This window comes from Calypte anna, chromosome 17 (assembly GCF_003957555.1).
Source record: "Calypte anna isolate BGI_N300 chromosome 17, bCalAnn1_v1.p, whole genome shotgun sequence".
Classification (NCBI taxonomy): Eukaryota; Metazoa; Chordata; class Aves; order Apodiformes; family Trochilidae; genus Calypte; species Calypte anna.
The window spans coordinates 9458385-9484255 of record NC_044262.1 but is presented as its reverse complement, the minus strand read 5'-3'; the positions used below and the strand labels follow the sequence as shown (position 1 = coordinate 9484255).

Genomic DNA, 25871 nt, shown 5'->3' with positions numbered 1-25871 from the left:
CACAAAAATATTGAGCACAGCAGCTTACACAGATGAGCCAGGAGTCTTTCTGCCAATGTTAAGTTCAAATGGCAAATGCATGGGAAAAAATGTTTCCCTCTGCTTTAACACCTGTTGTTGCAAAAAATATTGAAAAAAGAACCTTTTAGTCTCTTTCCACATTCAACAGTAAAAGCTGGAATTTATAAGCAGGTGCCTGCTTTGGACAGGGTTCGTCCCACCAGCAAAGGTCTGTATTTCACACTCAGTTGTCTCCCCTGCTCTTCAACTCCAAAAGAATATTCATTTCAGTCTCTGGAAATGGGAAGAGTATACAAAAGGAGCTGAGCCTGGAAATCCTAAACCCAACCTTTGCCTCAGCCCACGACTGGAGTCGAAGGGGAGGAAGGAGCAGAATGCACCCCCTGGATGCTGCACCCCCTGGATGCTGCTGCCCCCAAAGCATCCCCAGCTCCTGCCACCTCCGTGGGTCCCCCTGGCCCAGGCAAGGGACTTACATATTCATCCTGGTTGGGGTCCTGGGACTGAGGGGAGTCAGGGATGGCCGTGTCACAGTCGGGGCTGTAGTGTTCACAGTAGTCGTAGGCTGCTCGGGGATCCGCCACGATCAGGAGCTGCTGGATGTCACCCTGCAGGGAAGGGGAGATGGAAAATTAGGGAGATGGATGGTGCACGTGGAGCTGCCAGCCCCAGCCTGCAGCCCAGGGGCATAAAACACCAAAACATCACCAAAAACAGAAAAGCAAAACACTTGGCAGGGCCAGCTCCCTGATAAGGTCCAGCAGCCACTTACCTGGGGCTGCTCCTGGAGGTGTGAAGCTGCTGTGCCTCACACCTGGTCCCCAAATGCACCTTCCCAAAAGATAACAGCATCTGCAGAGAGGTCCCCCCCAGGCCACACCACACGGACAGCCCTGGGGCAATGCACCCCAAAATGCACAGTGTCCCTTGGGCAATTAAAACCTCCATTCCTGCTTGGTCCTGTGCAGCTCTGCAGGGCTCCAGATTTGCCCTACCCAGTCCAAAATATAGTTTATTGGCCTCAAAACCTCTCTTTTTCTCCCATCCCAAGGGCTGGCCTCATAAAAGACCTTGCTCCCCCTTTCTCCATCTTGCCTCACCTCGATTTTCCACCCACAGCAGTGAGGCAGAGATTAGAAATGAGATGGAAAAAGGGGTGCTCAGTGGGTTCCTGAAAATCAGGTGCAGAAGAAGCTCAGGAGGCACTGAGGCTGCTTCAGGGAGCACAGCAAAGGAAACACAACCCAGCACCAAGGGCAGAGCAGAAATTGCTCCTGAGTTTCCTAAAGAACCACCCCACTGCTCAGTTTAGTCTATAGGCACAGGACAAGAGTTTACTGCTTGGATTAGTAGAGCTGATACTTCAATTAGGAGGAGAAAAAAAAATATTGCATTTAATAACAGAAATATACTGCTAAAAGCATCAGTGGAAAAGCAGGAGCATTGCTGCAAAACTGGGAGGAGGATTTCAGCACGTAATAGGAAGCAGAAGCTCTGCAGGGAGCTTGGCCAGAGCAGCCAATGCCCTGTGGAAAACCAGAGGAAGGTCTGGAACTCAGGGGCCAAATCTGCCTTCATGGACACATCCAGCTGTGGGTGATGTGGGGACCCAGTGGACCTGGTCATGTCCTGCCTGGTTCTGGGGGGCAGTTTGTGCTGCCCAGGGGTCCCTCCTCCCTTCCCAGGTGATTGCTCTGCAACACCTCCCTGAAACCTCTCAGATGTTGTGGAAGTTGCCCTAAAATTGAGCCTTGGTTTCAGCTAGTTAGTCACTGTTTCCTCTGAATAACCTTTATAAAATTAACAAAACTGTCTGCAAAGGGGGTTTCAGTTTTCTATTTTAAGAAATAGTCTTTCCTTTCATTTGGTTTTGGGTTTTTTTCTTAGTTTAAATCCCCAGAGCAGTTCTGGCATTACTGTTCTGGCTTTTTCATTTTCAATGTAACCACCAAAACTCGAGATGCAGTACTGGGAAAAAAAACAAAAAAACCCAAAAAAAACCCTAGTTTTTTGCCTCATTTTTCCCCATTTCCAGTCAGCTCTGACACCATCTGACCAAGTGACCTGGATGGGGAACTCGAGCCTGGTGTGACCTAGAGGATATTGCTCAGGTCTGATCCAAGACTTGAAGGAGCTGGGGGTTGTTCTGGGCTGACTCCCACCAGATATTGTCACCCCTGTTCTTGAGGACAGTCCAGAGCAAAAAAAAAAGAGGCTGTTCCTCTGGAGGAACCTCCATTGAAGGACACCCAACCTGGCCAAAGGTGTCCAGCTGATGATGTGAAGTTCTTCCCAGCTGCTATTTCTGCACATGAGACCTCACCCAGCCCTTAGCCCTTCATTGACACCCAAATTAAGCCATTTATTCCCTTCTCTCATTAAGGTGGTTAAAGCTCCCAGTTTCCAAAGGCTTGTGGAGAATGTCTGGCACTGCTGGGATAAGCTGAAATAAACCAGCCCCAAAAGCAGCCTGGGGGACTTGGCCCTGAGAGGCAAGGAGGGAAGGCTGAGAGCTTTTTCTTCCTGATAAGGTTGGATTTACACCTCCAGGAGAGCTGATAGTTTGCACCCTATAAGTGAGCAGGACTATAACTGGGTTTCCTCAAGGAACAGATAAAGCAAAGAAAAACATGTTGGCTAAACACAGAGCAAAAGGTTAAGCAGGAGAGAATTTGCTAAGGCTGAGCTTGCTTTTAGTCTCAGCTGATGGCAGCTGACAAGCTAGGAATGGGGAAAAAAATCCTGGCTGGATCCCACCCCTCTTCCCTGCAGGACAAGAGGAGCTGAGCATCCTCTGGGATCCCAGAGCCTTTGAGTAACTGGGAAGACCCCATCTCCCAGTCCCAGGAGCCACAGGTGGAAACCTCACCCTCAATCACAGGGTGAGAACCTGAGACAATCAGTGCAGAACTGCAGAAATTTGGTACAGAGGGTGGCAGGAAAAAGCAGGAGCTGCATCCGACAGCTCCTGCAGAGCTCACCACGCTTCACCAGCATCATTCAGCACAACTCCTCTTTTCCCATTTCCTTTTCAAGTCCAGTCAATCACCCTGCCCAGGAAAGTCCATCCTTGTCCCGTTGTTCCAGCAGCAGTGTGCAGAATCAGGAGGAAAACCAAGGCACCCAATTTTAGAGGAATGGGAGCCCCAGGGAGCATCCCAGCTCCAGCCCACTGACTTGGCTTGAGCAGCTGAGTGGTGGGGGGAGAAGGGGAGCTCATTCATCTTTGTTTCATTAACAGCAAGTGTGTGGCAATGGTGGATACCTTGTGTTAACACTTGTAAAAAGCAGACAGGAGTAAAACCTTGTTAGCAAGATTCCCAGTCAACTGACCTCATCCCTCAGTGCAAAACAATAAACTGGGCTAATTTAGCCTGTAATAAAAAGCCCCACTATCTGAACTTCACAAAGGATGCACAAAGCTCTGCTGTCAAGAGCCTCATTTCTTTGATTTAAAAAGCTGACTTGAACTGGAGCAAGCCATGCTGGGGGGGTTGGAAGCCTTTTGTGTCCTCTCAAGTGTGGGGCTGCTAATAAATTTCATCAGGAGATAGTTTGCCCCTGGCCCTGGTGGGGGCTGACAAAAGCAGCAGCCAGTTCCACTCCCTTTCCTCACTCAAGTGTCCATTTATTCCAGTTTTGGTGACATAAAGCATCCTCTCCTTCCTATTGCAGCATCTGCTTTTTTCAGCAAGAGGAAAGATAATGCAGACACCATTAATTTCCCCCCCAATATGCTTTGGAGTTTCCATGAGGTCTTTGTAACAGAGAGAGCTTGCAATAACACTAAGAGAAGGCTTTAAAGACTTTACCAGCCCAGTCATGAAGCTTTTCAAGATTTATTTTCAAGTAGAGAGGTGTCTAAGGGAGCACAGAAATGCTTCAAAGGAGGACAAAGGACAGGGGGGGCCTCCTGCCCCAACCACCCCTGCAGATGCTGGGGAAAAGTCCTCTCTGTCTTGCCATGGGAACAAATTGGACACATCTGGGCACACAGGGCTCCAAAATGTACCCAGTGACTAAGGGGGGTACTTATCACAGAAGTAATTTGCATTTCTGGTTTGGCAAAAAAAAAAAAAAAAAAAGGAAAAAAAAATGGAAAGAAAAAAAAAAAAGGTCAGTTTTAACCTGAAAATACCCAATTTTTCACCCGTTAGAAGAGTTAGGTTTCAAAAAGGAAAATAAATCACTTTTTGACCTTTATTCCTAGAGCTTTCTGTGAAGAGCAAGAGGCAGGACAGCACATTTATGGAAATGATTGGGAATTGTGCAGCTTTTCTTTGCTTCACCAAACAGCTGTAAGTGCTAAGTGTCAGGCCCAGTAAGAAGCTGCCTGACATTTATGGTAAAGCCATTTATGCCTCATGACTCATTTTCTTTATGGATTAAGTTCCACCGAGCCAGTTTAATTCAACTCCCCAGCCAGCTCCTAGCCAAGCCTGGAAAAGCTCTTTTGGAGCATTTTTTAACACTTATTCTATACGTGAGCAAAAAAGGTCCCATCACTTCCAATGACATCAACTTCAGTCACTTAGAGCAATCACTGTGGCTCAACAAAACAAACAGCTGGGGAGGATAAGCACAGTGACTTCATCTGGCATTGGCAGCAGCCCCATAAACACTGGGATTCTTCAGGGCTCTCACTGGTAATTAACTGGATTCTCATTGTACTGCATCTCCCCACAAGTCTCAGAGCCTCTTAACCTCCACAAGAATAAATACTGCTTGATGTGGCTTTTTTTTTTAATCTTTTTTTTTTTTTAAACTCCTACGTTGAGCTTGGAGAAGCACAGGCTCAGGGTGTACAGCTGTAACACACACACACACAAATAAAATCCTAAGAATTACTGGAAGCCACTGGGATGCTGCTGGGGTTGATTAAGACAAACTCACTGGTTCCAGAAATGCAAACCCAGTTGGGTGGCTTAAGAGTGGCAGCAGCTCAATGCAGCTCTGTGATGAAGTGAAAGCTTAGGGATCCCAGCCACGCACCAGCTTCCAAAAAAACCTAATCCCTATCTTGGAGACAGCCTGCCAGCCCTCAGATGTTCCACTTGATGGAACCTGTCAGCAGTGCTTGCCCATGGATGGAGCCTCTCAGATAAGGGCATAGCAGCTGCCCCTCTCCAGGGCTCCCAGTAACTCCTTGTCTGCACAGGTTGGAATGTAAGATGTCCTGGAGAAGCCTGAAGATGGGAAGAGCAAGGGGTGAGCTCAGTGCACCCCCAGTTTAGTTGGACCCCAAGTCAGAGGACCAATAACTGCTCAGAGCATCCTTCATTGCACTGGCATCCTCCTCATGTCCCTCATTTAACCACAGCTGCTGCAGAAAAAAGGGCAAACTGCAGCCATGGGGTTAAACAAAGCTTTGTCACCATGTCCTGAACCCCTCCTTGCTGGTCAACCACAGACAGGAGTGAGCTCACCAGATGGAGCAACTGGTACCCAAAGGGCATCCTTTGGGCTACCAAAAATGTTGCATTAGAAAAGAGGAGGGAAATAGTTGAAGGTCTGCCTCAAAGGGAAAAAAAAAAGACTTGATTTGCACACAGTCATGAGTCAGCTACAAACATTTGGTGGTTTGGACAAACCCAAGCAGGATGTTTCCTTCCTCATCCTGGGCACTGGGGCTGCAGGGATGGAGAGGGCAGCTTTGCTCTGAGACCTCTGCTATTTCCCCTCTCAGGCTCCAGGTACCAGAAGAATGGCTCCCTCATTCAGAGAGGAGCATCTTCTGAGCCCTCCCTAGAAGAAACCAAACCAAACCAAACAGGTTTCATGGATGAGAAAAGGGAAACAAGTTTCACTAGAACTAAATGTGGCTTCAAGGGAAAACCTCTCATCTGGGCTGCTGACAGTTTGTCACTGCATCTCTGGCTGGGAGAGGAGGTACCCTAAGGAACGCTGCTCTCCTGACACATCATCCCAGTCCTGCATCCTCACCTCAAAGCTCAGCTCTTTGCATTTCTGATCCCAAACACCCAGAACACAAACTACAGCAATTATTTGGGCAACCCACACGTCTCTTTCCCTCACCACAGCAACATGAAGAGAATCAGCCCTTTGGCTCACAGCTAATTAACATCCCCACCAATTTTCAGCCTTGGTTTTTTGTAATTCCCAGGAGGATCCTCATGAGACAGAAAATCAGATTCCATTCACTTGCTGCCAGCCCTGGCCACTGGCATTGAAGAAACAGGAAAGGGAATTGGGGTCCCCTCTGTACCTCTCCCCCAGACCCCAAGTCCCAGGTGTCCTTGACACCCAGCCCTGCTCCCAGGGATGGAAACATGGTCAGGTAATGTCACATCACTCTTCCTCTACCCATAACTACTGGATCTTCCCTCCAGGGCTGTTTCTTTTTAAAAAAAAACAACAAAAAGAGGGTTTTAGGAGCAAGGGGCTGTGTGCCAGACACGCTTGCAGAGCCTGCAGCACACTGTAGGGCTCTTGCTGTGCCATCCCAATGTAAATCACAAGCAGTTTAGCAAGGGCTCCTTACTGGAAGGGAAGGACAAGTGATTCTCTAAGAGGAGAACAAAAGCCAGATGGCTCTGCTAATTCTGGAAAGCTTCTCCTGAAGAAGCTGTCTCTCTGCCAACATCCAAATACCACTCAAGGACTCAAGTCGTTAGCAGAGCAAGAGACAGTAACACCAGGTTCATTTCCAGGCAGATCCTTCTCCCCCCAAAGCCCAAATAACCCCACAAGGTAAAGAACCCCCCACCCTCATGCAAACACCCTCCAGCAGCAGGCAGAGCACCAAGCACCCTCTGCAAAGGCAGAGCTTGTGCCCAAATCCTTTTTTGTTTAAGTGACAATGCAGAGCTAATGCCCAAAGAATACACACAGAGTATTTATCAGCAGCCTGGGTTACTGACCCGCCAGCTCTATCCAGGCAGGCAGACCCATCCACCAGCCCCAGCTCCTATCCTCAACGGGTGAAAGATTTTCTTGCCTTTCCAATTGGCTGAGTTTGTCAAACCTCAGTAATTGCTGACTTCTTCCTGAGGCTTTCCCTGGAATTCTCACCCACCCCAGACAGTCCAGAGCCCCTTTGCTCTCTCCAGTCCCACGTAACATCTCTACAGTCCCCTGTTCTGCTACCACGGGCCACTGACCCATCATGTCCTGCCTCCAGAGCTTCTCATGTAGAGACTACCAAAAAGGACAAGATGAAAAAAAAAACCCTGACCAAGCTCAAAGGGACATTTAATGATGGGGCAAGAGCTCAAGCCAAGCTCTGGCCTCACCACCCAGACCACACGGTGCCATCCCCCCTGCCCCAACTCCCCATCCCTTTGCTGCCAACACTAATTCATCCCCTAATTGAAACCTCCAGCCTTTCAGAAGAGACATCTAATCACCCATTTAAAGGTCCCCCAGAGCTCTGAGGGTGTTTTATGCTTCGAGGTAATTGTATTTCACCTTATTCATCCTTGACCTGAGCTGACTGAAAGGGGCTGCAGCCCTGGGATGAAGCCCTACATGTGCATCATAAGCCACAGATCAGCATCCCTTCCAGTGGGTGACATATTTCTTAGCTCCAAGCAGATGCCTAGACATTGGAGGACAGGGTTTGTTCAAAAACATGTACCAAATGGGTGGAAAAACCCAGCTAAGGCAAGTTATCAACCTGTCATTTAATTAAGAGCCAGGAATTTAGGGGCCACAAGGCAGAGAGACAAACAATCCTTTAAGAAAGGGGCAGCTTGGAAACCAGGTGGTGCTGACAGAGGCACAGAGAGCATCAAATCTACAAAGAATTTATTGCAAGGCTATCACTGTGCTTTGTTTCTCCAGGGTTTTTTGTTTCAGAGCTGGAAAAGCCACTGCTGGGATGGGGATGGTGCAGCAGCCCTGGGGCAGCTCTGCCCCACGCAGCATCCTCTGGCCACAGGACCTGGATGAGAGGCAGGGAGATTTGCTCCAGCAAGTGAGGAAATTTAAGTGAGGGGAAAAACAAAAAAATAAATCAGAAAAAAAATCTGGATGTAGACAAGGAGAAAGTGGTTCAAATCTCTCCTCTGGCTGAGAGGCTCCCGTGGGAGCATCCTGGGTCAGAGCAGGAGGCAGCAGCCGTCCCACGCACGTACTGGGAGATGCTTCCAGCTTTCCCTTGACTCATGTCTGGGGCTGCAAACCACCAGACACAGGCTGCGTGCTCCCCAGGCTGGGCTGCAGAGCAGGCAGGTCCTTTTCAGACCTCTCAGCTCATTGCACAAGGGAATGGGATCCACCCAGAGGAGAAAAGACTTCTCTGCTTCTGGTCCTCCTCCTGCTTCCCAGCTCTGCACAGGCAGCCTCACAGCAGCCTCTGGAAAAGTGGTGGCATCACCAGCTTTGGAGCAGAATATTTGCAAGCTTTGATTTTTTTTCCCTTTCCACTTCAAGCTCCCTGCTCCCCCAGGTCCCTCCTGAAACCTCTGCCCTGCCCGTGCTTTGGCTGCATCCCTCCTCTTCTGAGAGAGGACAAACATCCTGACTCCATGGGATGGGAAGGAATGCCCAGGGAAAAGCAGGAGGCAAGAAGTAGGGACAGCAGGAAAGAAAAAGGCAATTAAAATGCCTTAAAAAAAAAAAAAAAAAAAAGCAACCAAAACCAAAGCCCTGCTGAGAACAAAAAAGAAAGGGACAGATAACTTTGAAGCAACATCCCTAATGCTCAAATGCTCAGCTCTGTTTTTACATATTTATGTCTGTTAAACAAACCCCGAGTTATCTGCTCTGATTTTTGGGTGTGAAGCCATCAGTTCCAGGCACAGAAAGCAGGAAGAGACTGAGTGGCTTCCCCTGCTATGCAGCTCCAGCCTGGAAGGACAGACAGACAAGGAGAGAGGCTGGTGGGATAAAAGGCTGCTTTATGTCCCCCCTTCACTCATCAGCCTGGCCAAGCATTGTGGTAACCCAGGCAAAAATAATATGAGAGGTTTCTGCAGCTATTTTGCAAAGAGGGGGGAAATAATATCCCATGGTTCAGGTTTTTAAAGGCAAAAAAGAAAGGAAAGAAGAAAGCCCCTGACAGCCTCACTTCTCTCCATCCCAATAAAGAGAGGACATTACTCTCATATTTCATTTTCCTATTGTAAAGTCAGGCTTTATATTTGTAAAACGAGCATTTTTAAGCTTTTTTTTTTAATTGTGTGTTCTGGGCAGATGTTTGAATCCCCCCCAGCAGATTAAAAGCACATGTGAAGAACAAGGAATCCAAGCCCCACATTTTTATGAAGCTGCATGACTTCTAGTTCAAATTTCATCGCACTGAAATAAAGATTTTCTCTCTAAAGCAGCAGCTGCAAGTGAGGTTACCCACAAGAGATGCCATACATGCATGCAGGTGCCCACACATCATGGCCCATGCTTGCTGAGAAACTTCAGATATCAGTGTGAGACCACATGGCTGAAGCTGATTTTGCAACTTTTCTTTTTTTAAAAAAAAAAAAACCTCTTTCCCTCTGCACACACAACTTCCAAAACTTAAAGTGGAGCAGGGTTCCAAACTTTCAGAAATACCAGATTTAAGGCTGCCTGCCCTACATCTATCCCTCCTTCCAGATATATTAGCACACAGTCTGAAATTGTTATCCAGGCTGATGATACTTTTCCAGGAAAAAGCACCAAGGAGGGTGCTTCCACCTCCCAGGGTTTAGGGGTGACAAGGGTGCTGCCCTGCTCAGCCCCTTTGCACTTTCCTCTGCACCCACAGTGCTTGCACACCCAGTTTGCACATCTGAGCACCCAAGTTTTTAAGTGTGACACCTCTGGGTGCAGGGCTTGAGCATTGCTAATTTAAACGAGGTCCTCCCCTGACAGAGGAGGGAAGCATCCAGATTTGGGGAGTTTTTGAAAGGCTCTTGACTTCCTAATGACTTTGTTTCCACTTCTGGCTCGGGACACTCACCCTGCTAGAGCCTGAGATGCCTCTAGCAACCTTCCTGAAGCCAGAGCTTTATCCTTATCCCCAGCCTCTTCCTGGGAAAGCTGGGACATGTCAGTGTTTACAGAGCTCCTGGCCACTGCCACCAGAGCACTGACCACAAGGATGTCTGCAAGGATGGACCCTGACCTGGTCCAGAGCCTACACCAGAGGCACTGAACTTGCCCTGAAGAAGCCAAAAACAGGCTTCCTGTCCCACTCCCCCCTTGGAGGACACCAGTGCTCTCCAGCAGCCTTGAACCCCTTCTCTGAAGGGCTGACCCAGCTTAGTTTGAAGCCAGCTGAGCACCCACTCACCCAAGCCAGGCCCTACAATAAGCTTGGAGATTTCCATCACCTGCAAGAGGTTCAAAGTCAAACCACTGGACCTGCTCCTGGTCCCCACCAGAGCTCTGATGTCAACCCCAGCACTGAAAGAAGCCCAGGGGACCTTAGGGGACCTTATGGCCAGAGGATGAACAACTTGATCTGTGCACAAGGAGCAGATAGCCCTGGTTCTGCTGGGGACCATCCTCAGCTGATACATTTCTCTTGAGAAGCATTTTGCAGCTCTCCTGCAGTAACAACCTTCCCAAGAACAGAAAATGGGACAGGAGCTGCAGTCCCTTGGCTCACTGGGACTGAGTCACCAAAGGTCCCAGAGATTCCCAGAGCTCTGGGGTGGAAACCTTGCAATGGGATCTATCCAGCCCCTGCTTCCAACCAGGCTTGACTGGAAGAAGTAACTCCTTTGCTGGCTTATTTTTGAGTTGCTGGCTGGGTAAAGGTGTTCCTTCTATTTCAGGGGAAGAGTGAAAAAAAAAAACAAAAAAACCTGACTGCAAAGAACCCTTCCAAAGTGATTCAGTTTTCTTTGGCTGCTCCCAAACTCCCATGCACATGGTAAATGGGCTCTGGCTTTTCCTCTCCCCCAATTTTGCCTGAAAAATAGGAAACTCAATTCTGAGAAGAGCTGGAATGAGAGGAAAGCAGGTTGAGGCTCTGCATGTGGGGCCAGCTTGGCAGAAAGCCTTGGCACAGTTGCATCACCTCCTAGGGAATGGGGGAGATGTTAAGGTCAGAGCTGGGGGAGGTCTTCAGCAGACCTGGTCTGTGCCTGCTCCTTGTGTGGCAGCTGAAATGCTGCCTCAGTTCACTGAGAAGAACCACCTCTTGTATTTCTGCCAGGCAGAGCAGAACTGGGCTTCTCCCTGCAAGGATCCTACACTTAAAGGAAATACCTGGAGCAGAGCTGTTGGAAGCATAGCAGGGATGCTAAAGGCACCAAAGGACCAACCCAGCCTTCTGGACACCCTCTGAATTACAACTCTTAGCAGCTAAATGTTCATCTCTGGTGTAAACCAGCAACCACACCGAGTTTTTGTTTAATTTGAGGCTTTAAACAAACATATGAGGAAGCATTCGTCTCTAATGAATCCATTAGGATAGCAATGCATTTTTTTGGCTGGTTTCCCCTGAAAACAAGCCATGTGTGATCTCTGTGTGCACTCACAGGTGTGGCCATCTGTCTTAATAAGCCTTGAAGCTTATAGATGATTTCAATCACTTTTGACAGAGAAAAAAAGGCTCAAGATAATTAAATCCCCATAAATGTCCTGGAAACAGAGAGCTAGGCAGGAAAAAGGCATCAGACAAGGGCAGGGTCTAAGGGGAGGCCTGGCAGCAAGCTCACATCTGATCAGATACAAGCAGACACAACAGGAACACAATTCTTTTATGTTCCTACCCTGAGAAGCAACCATTTCATGTTCCTACCATTAAGCAACCGTGAGACATGAATGAGGAGGAGTCCTGACTCATCTCAAGACATCTCTGAGATTCCCAGTTCTTGCAGTAACTGGGAAAAGGGATGAGCTGAAGCATCACAAAATGACCACTTCTCTTTCTGCCTAGAGATGGAGACCACTCAATTTTCTTTGGGGTCAATATTCCAGACCCAAGATGGATGGAAGAGAGAACCAAGTGTCTCCAGGTCTCAGCTAGCCAGCTCTTTGGGATATCAGGGGACACCATGGATCCTGAGGGTTTGTTGTCACTTGTCATCAGATGTCAGGGATGTCCAGGTTGGCATTGCCACTCCAACAACCTCAGGTGAGGCTTTACCCCAAGAGAGGGGCTTATCCCTCTGCCCAGCAGTCACCATGCCTGGCTCTCCAGAAAACACAAGGATCAAACCTTTCAGAGTTATTTTTTTGTTTGTTTCTCTGGATGACCACACAGCAGCTTGGCACTCTGTGATTTCTGCCCTCAGACTTTTTCATTTAGTGATTTAAAATCAACTCCCATGCAAATTACAGCCTTGAGCCCTAAAAATAGAGGCCCCACAACCACCATGTGCTCTGTTGTCACTGCCTTTGCAGCCAGCCCAAACACAGGCAGCAGCACTATCTGGCTCTTGGTTTATCCCCCTTCCAGGTTACAAAGGTTTTGCCAAGAAAAGGGGAAATCTACAGGAGAGCTTTGAAGGGAAACCTTTTAAAAGCTGCTCAAAAACTGCCCTGATGAGTTCACAGGTTTAGGAGATGCACCCACCATCTGCTGGTAGTATTAATACAGTAGTTAAAAGGGACTTCAGAGCAACAACTTATTAAAAAAAAAAAAATCAAAACCTCTCTATTATATTCACCCAAAATGAAAACCTGCTTTTTTTCCTTTGCCTTAAGTTATTGACTAAAGCATTCACAAAAGAACACCTGGGAACAACTCCAGAGCACAGGTTTCTCAAGCAGCTCCTTCCCCTTGTTTTCCAATGGGAGCTGCTTTGGCTCAGGTCTATTCACACGGTGTGGGTTTTGTTCCCTAACTGAAGCATCAAGTCAGATTATGCTCCTGAACCCTTGCAAGCAGCAAATGAGACTATTCAAAAGAACAACAACAACAAAAAATAATCTCTTAATACCTGCTCACAAGGTTTGCTCCCATGGATATATTTATCAGGGCAACTTAGGAGGCACCTGGCCATGGGGTTCTGCAACAACAGCCAAGGAAAGAAATTTCCATGCTAGGATAAAATAACAGGGCAGCAGGAAAAGGTGGAACTCTCCCTGACAGGCATTGCAAATGCCCAGACAGTGGGGAAATTAAAAAAAAAAAAACACCAAAAAAAACCCCCAAACACAAATGCCCAACCCAGGCTTTCAGGAACTGAATGGGCCCAGTGAATGGATGAAATTGTCTGTCATCATCTGCCAACCCTTTGCCTCCCCTTTGACAACCCTCAGCAGTTAATAAAGCTGAGAGGGAAAGAGAAGATGAAACAAGAAGCAAGTCTGAAATAACACCCTCATTTTGTGTCCCCAGTGGCACTGCCTCAGTGGAGCACGGGCTGAACATCCTGTGCATACAAGAGGCTCAAAAAAGTGATTTTTCTCCCATTTTCCTCAGTGCATTCATTAGCAACCTCTGGAAAAAAAATTCCTAGTCCACATTTCCCATTTTCCTCCACTGCTCTTGGAGCACCAGGGAGCCCAAGGCAGCCCAGCTCTCCCTCACCAGGGCCACCACTCTCCAGGTCCCAGTTGTCACCATCCAAAGCATCAGGGCCTGAGCAGCCCCATGGTCTGGCTGGTGTCCCCATCCACAGGGTCAGCACTGGGCACTGCCCCTTTATCCAGGCTCCATTTCTCCTACAAAAGAAGGAAATGGCAGCATTTTCCTTGGAGAGGAGGAGATGCATCCTGGAGAAGAGCGCCCAGCCCCTGAAAACTCCATGTAAACCCAAATTGGAGCCTTTAGAGCTGCCCAGCCTTCACATTTCTTCTTGTGGCCATGCAGACCTGACCACATACTCAAGCTCCCTCTTTTCTTTACCATTTCATTTGGAGCTGCAATTCCCCCCCCTCCAACCCCATCTCCTGATGTCACCACCACACCAAGGGGCGATCGCTACGCTCCAGGTTTCCCCTCTCCATCCAACTCAAACAAACCACTCAATAACTGAGCTAAAGGGTTGGCTTTTCCCTATAGAAGTTATTGTTGGTTGTTTTGGTTTGGTTTTTTTTTTTAATGACATATGTGTGAACCATCAGGGATAGTTTAAAAACAGATTCTCCCTCATTACAAGCCCCAGCACATCCCGGTGTTGCTCTTCTGTGCCTTCCCCCCCATGTGCTGAATGAGGCCCTTTCCTGGCTCTGCTTTCCTGTTGATTTATTTCCCTTTCATCTATGGAAAACTAAGAACCAGATCAGCTCCTGCTGGCTGCACCACCCACCCAAAACTGGATCTGAGGACTCTTTCACAGTGGAAAATCCGGAGTGAAGTGAAGCGAAGTGAAACGAAGTGAAGTGAAGCTCCTGGGTGTTTGGGGCCAGTTTGAGGACTTGCTGGTGGAGCTGGGCTGAGCCAAAGTGGAGGCAGTTTCTTGGTTTTTTACTCAGCCCTGTGTAAACACGGTTGCAGTGTTCCCAATGACCCAGAAAGCTCTGGGCTTTGTTCCCACCCCTGGCTGTGCTGGAGGTGAGGGACACAAAGGCAAAGGGAGGATTCCAAGGGAGGTGGTGAACAAGCTCAAGAGAAGTGAAGGGAGCCTTGGGAAAGAAAAGGAGGCAGGACACTAATCCAACCCAAGGTCCCCATCAAACCCTTGCCATGGCCATCCATAGAGGTCAAACCCAGCAGATGGCACTTTGCAGGGCTGTCAGACAACTCACATCACTGCTACCAGGGTTGGAAGAGCAACCTGGTGCTGCTCTGTGGATTTCCCATCCTCTCCCTAAACACTTCCCCACAACTCCAGTACAAAACCCCAGGCATCTCCAAAGCCTATGGCTCATTTTGGAAAACCTCAACCTCCCCTGTATGGGCTCATTTCCAGCACCCAAGGGTGGCTCTGTGCTTCTAGGGCTTCCTGCTCCACCCTTCAACAGCTGGAGTTCTTATGAGGTACCTAAAATATCTGCACACACCTTGCTTTTACTCCATTTCTTTTTCCTGCTCACAGCTGAATTAATCTGGAAGCTGAGCTGCCATTTACTCAGCCCCACAGATGGACTTTCCATCCCATGACTGCCACAACCCCAATATCCACCCCGAGGTTTTATCCTCAGCCACCACACCAAGGTGGCCAAGGAATAAGGGGTTTGTATACACAGAGGCTTTTAATCAGGACTTGGAATGTTTTCTGCCCCAGGAGGTAAATACAGAATCCAGGTTTTATGGATTAAAGGGAATGGAGGGGGGAAAAAAACCTGGCTGCCAAAGTTATCTTGGGATGTAAGTGGGATTACATGCTCAGCCATGGGGATTTATCTACTGACACACTCAGAATTTCACTTAACACCAAATTTTGGTCAGGAAAGAATTTTCCTGCATTTGGCCAGTGACAATAATCAAACCAGGGAGCCTCAAGCAGGACACATCTGCTGGGACCACCCGAGATGGAAGCTTTGCTGCAGGTTCCTATTCCTGCTTCCCACCCCTGCTGCACATTTGGATAATTTGCTAAGGAAAGTGTTGGAAATGGGGGGTGAGAGAGGTGCCCATGGAATATCTCTGCTCCAAACACCCTTCTCCTCTTTCCCCAGGAAAATGGAGTCTCTGTCCATATCCACACATCTCTCACCTCCATACTCCACAGTATTTCTGAAATGAAATTCCAACACTGATTGCCCATGATAGATGATCCAGGTATTTTTTTATTCCTGCAGGATGAGCTCTGTGCAGCAGCATCTCCCATCTCAAATTCAGCATTCATGGAGTCCCATATTTAAATAACTTCTGCCTAGATCCCATAACAAAACCATCTGACACAACCTGAGCTTTTCATCCCAAGAAAGGGAGCTCTGGTCTGAGAAGCAGATGTGAAGTTCAACTCAAAAATGTGCTTATCTGAACAAAACCCATGAAGGAACAGGCAGGGATGCAGCAGGACCAGCAGTAGCTGAGCATCACAGCTCAGATTTCAGTTTTCTGAGCAGCAACCTGGCAGAGGGCAAACAGAACTTGCAGATAAATTTGCTTATGCAAGACATCAAAGCCTCAGGAAAACCTTGCAGTGTTTGCAGACATTCCAGAGCAGAGAACAGTGCACAAAAGTAATATTCACCACAACTTCTTCACCACATTTTACCTCAGTGGCCAAAGCACTGCTTGTTCAGGCAGCTTTGACCTCCTGAACCCCAGCCGGGATGTGGCTACGTGTGGAGAACAATGAGCCCAGGGTTAGAGCCTTTTTTTCCTCTGTTCTTGGAGAGAAGAGAAAACACACACACGACACACAAAAACTCACAAAACCCATCCAATCTTCTGCACAACTCATTAGAAATCCCTTCTTCCAGCTCCCATCCCCAGGGTGATGTATTTATGGTGAACGTATAGATTCCATCCCTCTCGCCCCTGTCAGAGGCAGGATGAGCACACCTGCACACTGGGGATGGCTGGAGAGGGGAAGGGTTTTCCTTTGGGCTTTGGCAAACAGCCCAGACTGCCTGAAAAAAGCCAAAAAAAAAAAAAAGGAAAAAGGCCTCACCATGTGTAAGGAACATGTGTTTCATTTGTTCGTACCCAAACGACAAGGGAATGGGTTGGACACAAAGTCAGCTCAGAGGCTTCTGGATAGGATGCTCTTTGGGTTTGCTCTGTCCTCACTGTGTGCACAAATCCTAGATTTGAGACTTCAAGCAGTGTGGTAAAAACCCTCAACTTCCAGCGAAACATCACTTTGAGAATTGCCAGGTCATAGAATCCCAAAAGGACGAGGCTGATGAGTTCACAGGTTTAGGAGATGCACCCACCATCTGCTTATAATATTAATACAGCAGCTAAGAGGGACTTCATAGCAACAACTTCTTAACAAAAATAAAAATAATGTTTTCCACCTTCCTGCCTGGCCAGCCTTCTGCAGAGCCCAGTGCTCACCAGCCTCTTCCTCAACCCAGCAGCACTCCCACCACTTTGGCTCAGATGAGTTTGGGCATCCTGTGACTTCGCTGCCACAACACAAACCACAATTTTTATACACAGAAAAGAAAAAAAAAATTGATGCTTCCCTGTCTTCCTGTCCACAGGCTTCTGCTGCAGAAATCTATTTTTATACAAATAAGACTCATCAGTGTGCACAGAAAAAGGGTCCTGAATTAGCAGACAAGGGCAAACACCCAGTGCCTGGGCTGGGGGCTCACCACCCCCCTCTGCTCTCAGCAATCTCTTTTCCAGCTTCCACAGGGATGCTGCCAGCAAAGCTCAGCTGGAAACTTCTCCCCAGTAGAATGAGGATTTGGCTTTGCCCCCACGCTCAAGCTGAGGAAAATCAGCTTTCCCCAGCATGGCTATTTGCTCTCCTCTTCAGTGCCTTTCTAACACAATCCGGATCCTCCTGTGAAGCTTTTTTTATTATTGTTATTTTTTTTTTTGCTCCTGAACCCATCCTGCTGCCTGCTCTCAGCAGACATCCCTCTCCCCACAGCCCTTGGCATGATGTCACTGAAGAGGAGCAGTTTTCCAGCATTACATCACTCTGTCTGGCCTCAGCAATCAGCCTCCTGCACCTCAGACTTTCCATGGAACAAACCAAGCCCCCTCCTCCTCCCACTATCCAAGGGAAAGGGGGGAAGCAAACTCCAAAGGAAGGCATCAGCTGCAAGAGTAATGACCCTGCCCCTCACAGCATCCATCACAGCTAACGAGCCTGCCTGCTGCCTGCCAGCCCAAAACTCTGCCAGGTGAGCCTCAGGAATAACCAGACACAACTCTGCTCCCCAAACCCCACCACGGGCGGAAATTATTTTGAAGGATGAGCTTTGCCTTCCAGAAACCACTCAAGTTTTTCTCATTAGCAGGTTTCGGCTGATTACCCCCCCTCAGCAGGAGGTACCCCAGGCCAGAGAAAATGGGCAGCAAGCTGCTTGTTCTGTCTCCTGCTCCAGGATGCTGGTGGTGATGGAGACCCCTGCATGGCATCACTCAGCAGCCCCCCTCCCACTGCCAGTTTTCCCCACATCCCACTCAGCATCCTACCCCATGCCTGGCAAAAAACTCATCCAAACCAAACAGGCTGCAGGATTCCCTCCCAAGGCAACCATCAGGCTCCAAACCCTGCCTATCTAAACCATCTTCTGGACACGAGGAACTTTTATTCTTTGGATAAAGAAATATTTTATTTTTTATTTTATTTACTATTTATTATTATTTATAATATTTATTCTTTGGATAATCCCAGCTTCCCCTTGTTGCTACCCACAGCTCCAGGATCAGGCTGCTACATTATTTTAAAATCCCAAAAGATACAGCACATCCTGTATCTCACCAAATGCAAAGATCCAGTGGTGGGTTATTCATTTTAACCCAAGGAGGTGTCTCAAATGGAAATCAGGACTCCCAGAATTCCAAACCCCATTGGACACATCCCCAGAAGCTGGAAGCAGCCCCTTCCATTGACACCCTTGAGGGTAACATCCAGGGGTGAATCCTTGCAGGCAGGATTTGGGCTTTGCTCCAGATGAGGCAGCAGTAAGATCATGCAATTTCCAAGGCTGATGCTTCACTTGGCCATATTAAAAGATAAATGATGCACCATAGAACTGTTAAACATCAATAAAAGCACTTTTATGTTTTGTTTGAACAAGGGAGCACATCTTCTCCTGCACTTTATGCAATCAGAGGCCTGGAGACATCCAGCACCAGCAAACTCTAATTCTCTTCATGTGCCACCATTTGGGGGTTTTACCATTTATGGAGTGGAATTTACCACTGACCAAAAAAAAAAATAAAAAAAGATCAAAAAGAGTCAAGAACATTAACTGTGTGTAATTGTAATGTATATTGTAATCATGACTAACAAGGCTTCATCCTTACAGGCAACCCTGACCCAGTCACAAAGCTTGACTGCAGTCCAGATGGCTAAACTGCCAATTACCCAGCAAATCAACATGAAAAAACAAGAGTTTGAGCAAAGCACATGCAGACAATCAATCTGATGTTTCCACCCCAATCCTCATTTTCCCTCCTGGCACCTGACAGACAGAGGTCAGAAGAAATGGTGTCAGCTGGGGATCCGAATGAAACCACCTGAAGCAGAGGGGAACTTTTACAAGCTGTTATTTAATTTTTATTCTGGCTCCTGTCCTGCCCCTCCCTGAGTGAGAAAACCAGGGGACAGCCCTGGGTACCCCTGGAAGGTGATGCTGGGGGAGGGACCCTGCCAACTGCAGCCAAATCTCACCTTTGAGTTCTGATCAGCCTGACTGCATTGGGCTCTGGCACAAAAACCTCACCCTGAAAACCATCCAAACCCATCCAGAGGTATAATCTTGAATAAGTGCAGATGTTTTCTAGGCAGCACTGGAAGAGCCTGACTCTGTGATTTAATCCATATGGTCTCAAGTGCCCCATTTTGCTAAAGAGGATCCCTTTGAAAATAAAAAAAATAAAATAAAAAAAAAAAAATGCCAAAAGCAGAAGAAATGACAAGAAAACCAGCAACTACACAGAGAATTATTAGGAGACTAGGGAAAGCTACAGACATCTTCAATAAAGAAACATAATGCTGGCTCAGAATGTTTTATTTTCCATCATCTCACACCATGGTATATGCTGCTGCTGTAAAACATTGACTCTTTGCACTCCCTGAAAGGCTCTACAGCAAAAAGAGGTGAAATCAGATTTGGCAGGGCCAGGAAAAGAGGGAGCCAGAACTGTAAATGAGCTTCTTTCAGCAGTCTGCCAAGGCAGGGAAAAATACACAGGAGCATCTAGCTGTGGTACATCTTGACAGAGAAATTCAGATCAGGAAAAAACCCCAATTAGTTTTAAAAATGGATTTTGAAGGTTGACAAAAACCTAATTAATGATTACGAGCTCTGCTCTGTGCAGTTCCTTCCTGATCCTCTGGCCTGAGCCCAGATCCTGCAGAACAGGTTAATGCTTGGACCTGATGACCCTAAAGGTCTTTTCCAAGTAAAGTTATTCTGTGGTGATGGATTCAAAGCCACGCTCATCAGAAACCTTCCCGGGGCCCTTAAGATGCTTCTGGTTTGAGGATATTTGGGACCTTGTGTTTCCCCCAGGAGCATACAAACAAGTGATCCCACATGCTCCATCCCTTGCCCCTGCTTTTCACATCTGCACAAGAGTCTCCTGCAAACAGGACCAGCAATGGCACCAAGTTTGGCTCTAGATGTGAAGCAGACATGGATTCACAATATGTTTGCACCTATGAGCTGAAAAAGCCTGGAAAATATTGCTGTTTCCACCCGTGTGGCTATTCCCAGAGCCCACTCTCTGGGGGATAACCTCCTCCAAGAGCAAATATTTGATATATTAACAACAGGTCTGCCTGCAAAAGGGGAGCCCTGAATCTCTCCATCCTCAAACACCAAAAACAAAACCAACCCAACCCTGTAAGATGTGCCCACATGTATAAGAACTCTGTAGAGAAACAAGATAAACCAGGTGCCTCGAGCTGCCAAAGAGTGGGTGTGAGTCCACCTGTGCCTGGTTAGGGCAGGGCCCCTATTACCAGGGGGCCAATAAAGGTGGGACACACACCCACAGAGAGAAGCTCACTCAGGTGTGAGGAATGGAGAGGCCAGCAGCTCCTGGAGCCTCAGGAGCAAGAAAGGCTCCTCCTGCTACAGAACTCTATCTTTATTTGCACACCTTTCACTAAAGCAGAACCTGGTGATCTAATCTTACAACCACAGAGAAAAATAATGGACAGAAACTTGTAAAATAAGAGCACTTTCCAGAGCTAGAAATGCTGCAGAAAAGAGCATGGGAAGGGAGAGGGAAAACCTTGACGATAGTGAAATGAAATCTGGGATTATCAACCAGAGGGATAATTTCTTTGGGTTTGTTTTTTAAGTATAAACAAGCCAGAAGATGAAAAGAGAGCTGGAATTACAACCTGAACAGTCCAGCACCTGAAGAGCCCCAATGTCTCTGCTGAGAGCATCCAAGCATCAATTCTGGTTTGTCTTGAAACATTCAGCAGCCCTAAGAGCACCTCTGGCAGCCTGCCCAGGCTTTCTGCCTGGCCCCAGCACAAATTGCTTTCCCTCCATTTCTGATGTCTTGATTTCACTCCTGGTCTTCAACAAAGACAAAAGAGCCTGAAAAGCATCACCCAGCAGCACACTGCCCCTCATCCCAGGACAAGCTTTGGCTGCAGCTCCCAGCAAAGACTTTTTCAGCCCCTGATGGTTTCACTGCCTTGGCAGAGCAGTGTCCAGGTCTCCCTCCTGCTCTCCCCCTTCTTTGGCAGCAAAGAAAACTTGGTTTTACAGCACCAGCCAGACCAATGAGACACAGTGATGATGCTTGGCTGGACCAAATAAGCTCCTATTTCCTCCAGAGATGCTCAGAGTAAAAGCTACAACCCTTAAAAAGCAATATACTTCACTGGACTTCTTTTGTACACTTTTTTTTTTTTTGTACACTTTTGTGTACTTGGTACACAAAACACTGAGCTTTTCCACTCCTGGGAAAACTGATTTAATCTGCAGCAGCAGACACTGCCCCAAACCAACATTATTTCCAGTGTCAAAACACCAGGTACCTTATGGGATAATCCTGCAAAGTTTTAAACAGATGAAGCAAAAGTCATTTCCACCAAGTGTACTCCCTTGTTACCAAGGTACCCTTCAGCAGTTTTACCAAAACCTACTTTTCTTTAACCAATATCCACCCCACAATTCTAAGGACCTTTAGCACAGCCCTTCCCAGCACAGACTCACCTGAGTCTCCTTCTGCCAGACCAGAAAACAAAATCTCCAGCAGAAACACAGAAGTCATGACACATCTGGGACTTTGGACACATTTCATTTTGTTCCTCAGCTGTAGGTTCTGGTCCATAGAGTCACCCTAAGCACTAAAGCAGGATGGGGCCACACACTGCTGCAGAACCCAAACACCTCTGGGGTGACACCAGACCCTTCAAAAGTTCATTGCCAAGGGGTTAAGTTCACCTAATCCATCCCTAACCTGCCCCAGCCATTCTGCAGCACTTCCCATTCCTAAAGATCCAGCTGTGGGCTATGGGATTTCTCCAGGATGGAAACTCAGCACCAGAGACTGCACTGAGCCAGGACCTGAACTTGGCTGCATCTGCCCCATCTGCCAAACCAGAAGGATTTCCTCAGCCCAGAACCTCCTGCCCTGCTTTGCCACCAGAGCACCAGGGCATAGGGCAGGTTGGGAAAAGATCCCATGGGGAGATGCCCTCTGCAGGGTCCTGGGACACGGGGACTGAATGGATGGAGTTAAACAGGTCAAAGCCTTGCCAGGAGGTGTGGGGAGGAATAGGAGGGAGAACATATTTAAGTTGGATTGTTCACCCTGATGGGAAGAGCAAACTCCAGCAAGATGAGTGCTGACCCCTGAACCCAGTGAGGAGTTGTGTATGGAGCAGAGATTCCTGGGCATGAGCATCTTCTGAGGAAAATCCCAGAAGAAATCCCACAAAAGAGCTCCCACAGATAGGGTACAATATGCAACAGAAGTCAGACTATAGCAAAGTGCTCAGCACAAGTTACCTGGGATCAGCAGAGAGGTTTTAGGGATCAGCAAACTGCTGCCAGCAGAGGTGGCCTCACACTTGATGTTCCCCACACCAGGACTGATGGGATCCAGCACAAAAGCTGCCATTCCCAATGGATGGTGATGGGCACCCAACAGGGAGCTCCTGGAGAGGCCAGCACAGCCCCAGGACACTTTGGAAAAGTCTCCCTGGGATCCAGGCAGAAATTGCTTGGCTTTCTGGGAGCTTTTCCCAAACTTCAGCCTCAGTTCCTAACACTTAACCACCAGACTGTGCTAAGACATGGATTCTAATGTACAGTTTTTTGAAAAGCATCAAAGAAACAGTTAATCCCTCTAAAAATGAGATGTCTCCACGTGCCTTCTGACTTCCCCCATTGCTGCTGCCACCCCAGGACCTCTCTTCCCTACAGCCTGCAAGCAGAAAGTATTTATCCTCCACCTTGTTTTTTTTCTCCTTCCCTTTGCTGTCTCCCAGCCTCCTCCTCCCAGGCCCAGCAGGAACCCAGCTGCCACTTCCCAACCTCAGCACCAGAGCCTGTCCCTCAGAGTTGGAAAACTTGGGTTTGGGACAACAGCTCAGCACAAACCTCACTTGTAACAACCTGGGCTCTGGGCTTGGCCCCTTTTCAAACCTCCCTGGCATCCCCCCAGCTGCACAGAGATCCACAGAGCCTCCCAGCTAATTGAATTTTAATGAGGGGAAGTCATTTTTCCACTGGTAGAATGTTGGGCTTGGGAATTATTTTGAAATCCCTCCACCTTTTCCAGGGTTTTCCTGCAGCAGGGTGCAAGCACAGAACTTCCCACTCGGGCACCTGCCTGTTGCTCCTCTCCCCCCCACCCCATCCAAACCTGGAGCTTCAAGAACTTTTTGCTTTAAAACCAAAACATGATTGGGTTTTATTTGATTCTAGTCCTAGCAAGGAGGACATGAAATCCCCACTGCTTCCAGTGCTCAGTGTTGAGCCACAGCCTGTCCCAGCCCTGCCTTCCACCCCCTCCCAGCTAACTGGATTATTTTAAATTTCCAGGAGAAAAAACCAACAGCAAACATGGAATAGCCACACAGAAAACACCAGGGAACATCTTGTTAGCTGAGGGCTGCAATTGCCTACAGGTCAGCAGCAGCTTCATGTCATCAGTCTGCATTCAGCCCAGAAATGATCAGCTTTCCAGGAATACAGAACTAACTGTTTACACCCAGTTCCCATTGTTCTCAGCCCCAGTTTTCCCTCTCCAGTCTCTGTTTAGGCTTGCAGAAAGGAGAGAGGAGGGGCCAAAGGAAATGAAGTTGCTGAGATATGAAGGAAATTAGGTTCTAGTCCACTGCCTTCATGAAACCTATTAATTACATCCAGTTTAAAGCTGCTGGTATCTTGATTAGTGTGTGTGGATACACTGAAAACCTTCTTTGACTGAGGAGGACAAAAGAAAAAAGGACAAGTACTAGAACTGGGGTGGTTTGAGAGCCATGTGGCATGTTGTAAAACAGAGGGGAAAAAAAAAAAAAAACACAACTAAAAGTCCAGTTTTCAGTAAGTGATGATCCTGTAGCTGCATTTCATACCCAGAGCAGGCTGAGGGCTCCAGGGCAGGAGAAAAGCAGGAGAAAATTTGCTTCCTCTTTACCCGGCCTCCCAAGATCAAGGCAGTTTCATAAACCCCTGAGCTTCCACCCCTGGGTAAGTCCTTTTCAGCAAGGATGCTGTGGCCAGTGCCATGGGAAGGCCACTGTCACCCACAGATCTGTGTTACCCTGCAAGGGGGTCAGCAGCCTGAGCACTAAAAGCTCCCTGGGAACTCAAGCTTCAGAGGCAGTGATGGAAACTGTCACTTTACAGAATTAAAGTTGTCTAAAGTGTAGGTTTCTCATCCAGTTTGGGTGCAGGATCTTTAAGGGGATCCAGTAGATCCCTGGGTGCAGCAGCTCCCCAGAAAATCTCACCCCTTTATGGTGCAATTCCACTGAAAATCCAGCAACCAGCACAACTGCTGGCATTGTTGGCAGAACATCCAATGCTTGCAAAAGAGACTCCAGTGCCCACTAAGCCCAGCTTTTACTTTCCATTTTAATTGTTAAACTTCCCAGGGAATGTCTATTAATTTAATCCAAGTTAGAGACTCAGCTCCAACTCTTTAACTGGGATTTTGGCAGCACCCTTCAGCCCGTGCATTCCTGCTCTGTTTATGCATCAGCCCAGCTCCCAGATGTTGGTAATGTTAAACAGACTGGAACTTTCCTTCCCAGTGACAGCAAAATGGAGATGAGAGCTGGCTTCACTTCAGCTCTAATTATCCCCCCCCAGGAGATGTTCCCCAGCCCTGTGCTGGCTTGGGGATGCTCGGGAGATCCAGCTCTTCCTCCCCAGAAATGCAATCAAAGGAAGGAGATGGAGATCAATAGGTCTCAGTTTACACTCTGTTGCACTGGAGCTGATGTCAGGGAAGCAATTCCAGCTCAGCAGAAGGATCAGGGACATGATTCTCCTGCAGATGAAAGCTCAGAAGTGCAGCAGAGCAGAGGAGCTGAGGTTGCTAGGGGAGTGCATCTATTAAAGTAGCTGCTGAACTATGGGGAGAACTTCTGCCATATGTACCTTGCCTATAAATAAGCCTCTGGCTCTTTGCTTCAAGCTGAAGAGCTCATGGGAACATGCCACCCATCAGGATTTCACTTTGCTCTTTAAAAGCAGCCACTGTGGGGGAGGTGACAGGGCTGCCACCAAAGCTGCTGAGGAGAGGCCCCTGATGTCATGGTGCAAGAAACCAAGAATCAGTGGCTCAGACATGGAAAAGGAGAAAATTCCTATAGCCCCAGAGTGAGCTGGGACTTGCAAGGGACCAGCTTTCCTCAGCCTTCATTTACCACCTTGCAACTTTATCTGAGTCATAACACAGAGATGAATTAAAACCCTGGGAGCCCAGAGCACAAGAGCTGCAGATGCAGGGGCTGGTTCAGCAAGGGCATGGAAGCAGAGAACCAGAGAAGCCCCAAGTCACCTGGCCCAGCCTTTGCATCATTACTACAGAAAACATTTCCTTAGCTGAAATACAAGCTTTAAAAAAAAAAAATCAAATAAAATTACACACAGAGTTCTATTATGCAAAACTCCAAGACAAGTTTCAAAAATGAGCTGTAAATTCCCAGCTCATCAGCTCCCTGGAACATCTCCAGAGCTGCTCCCTGCCATGACTTACCTCAAAGACTTCCTCATCCAGTATCCTTGTTCCAAAGACAATGATGCCATTGACATCGATGATGGGATGGTCACTGCGATCCAAGAACTTGCTGATCTTCTTTTTACAGTCCAAAATCAAGGTGACATTTTTCTTCTGCACACTGATAGCTACTCTGTGCCACCTGAAAGAACACAGTCCCCCAGTGTGTTAGAGGCTCTCAAGGACAAGTTTAATGATTGCATGGGAGAGAAGACTT

The 25871-nt window shown here is 47.7% G+C and overlaps 1 protein-coding gene across 2 annotated transcripts in view; it reads right to left on the bottom strand.

Moving 5' to 3' along the window:
* The window catches only part of COL5A1 (collagen type V alpha 1 chain), a 142251-nt gene that overhangs the window by 74739 nt on the left and 41641 nt on the right, over positions 1-25871 (bottom strand). For both annotated transcript variants that reach the window (XM_030461190.1, XM_030461191.1), the window contains exons 4-5: positions 25634-25796; positions 498-629 (exon numbers count right to left, since the gene is read on the bottom strand). In XM_030461190.1, coding sequence (XP_030317050.1) covers positions 498-629; positions 25634-25796 — 295 coding nt within the window. The remainder of the gene's footprint in view (positions 1-497; positions 630-25633; positions 25797-25871) is intronic.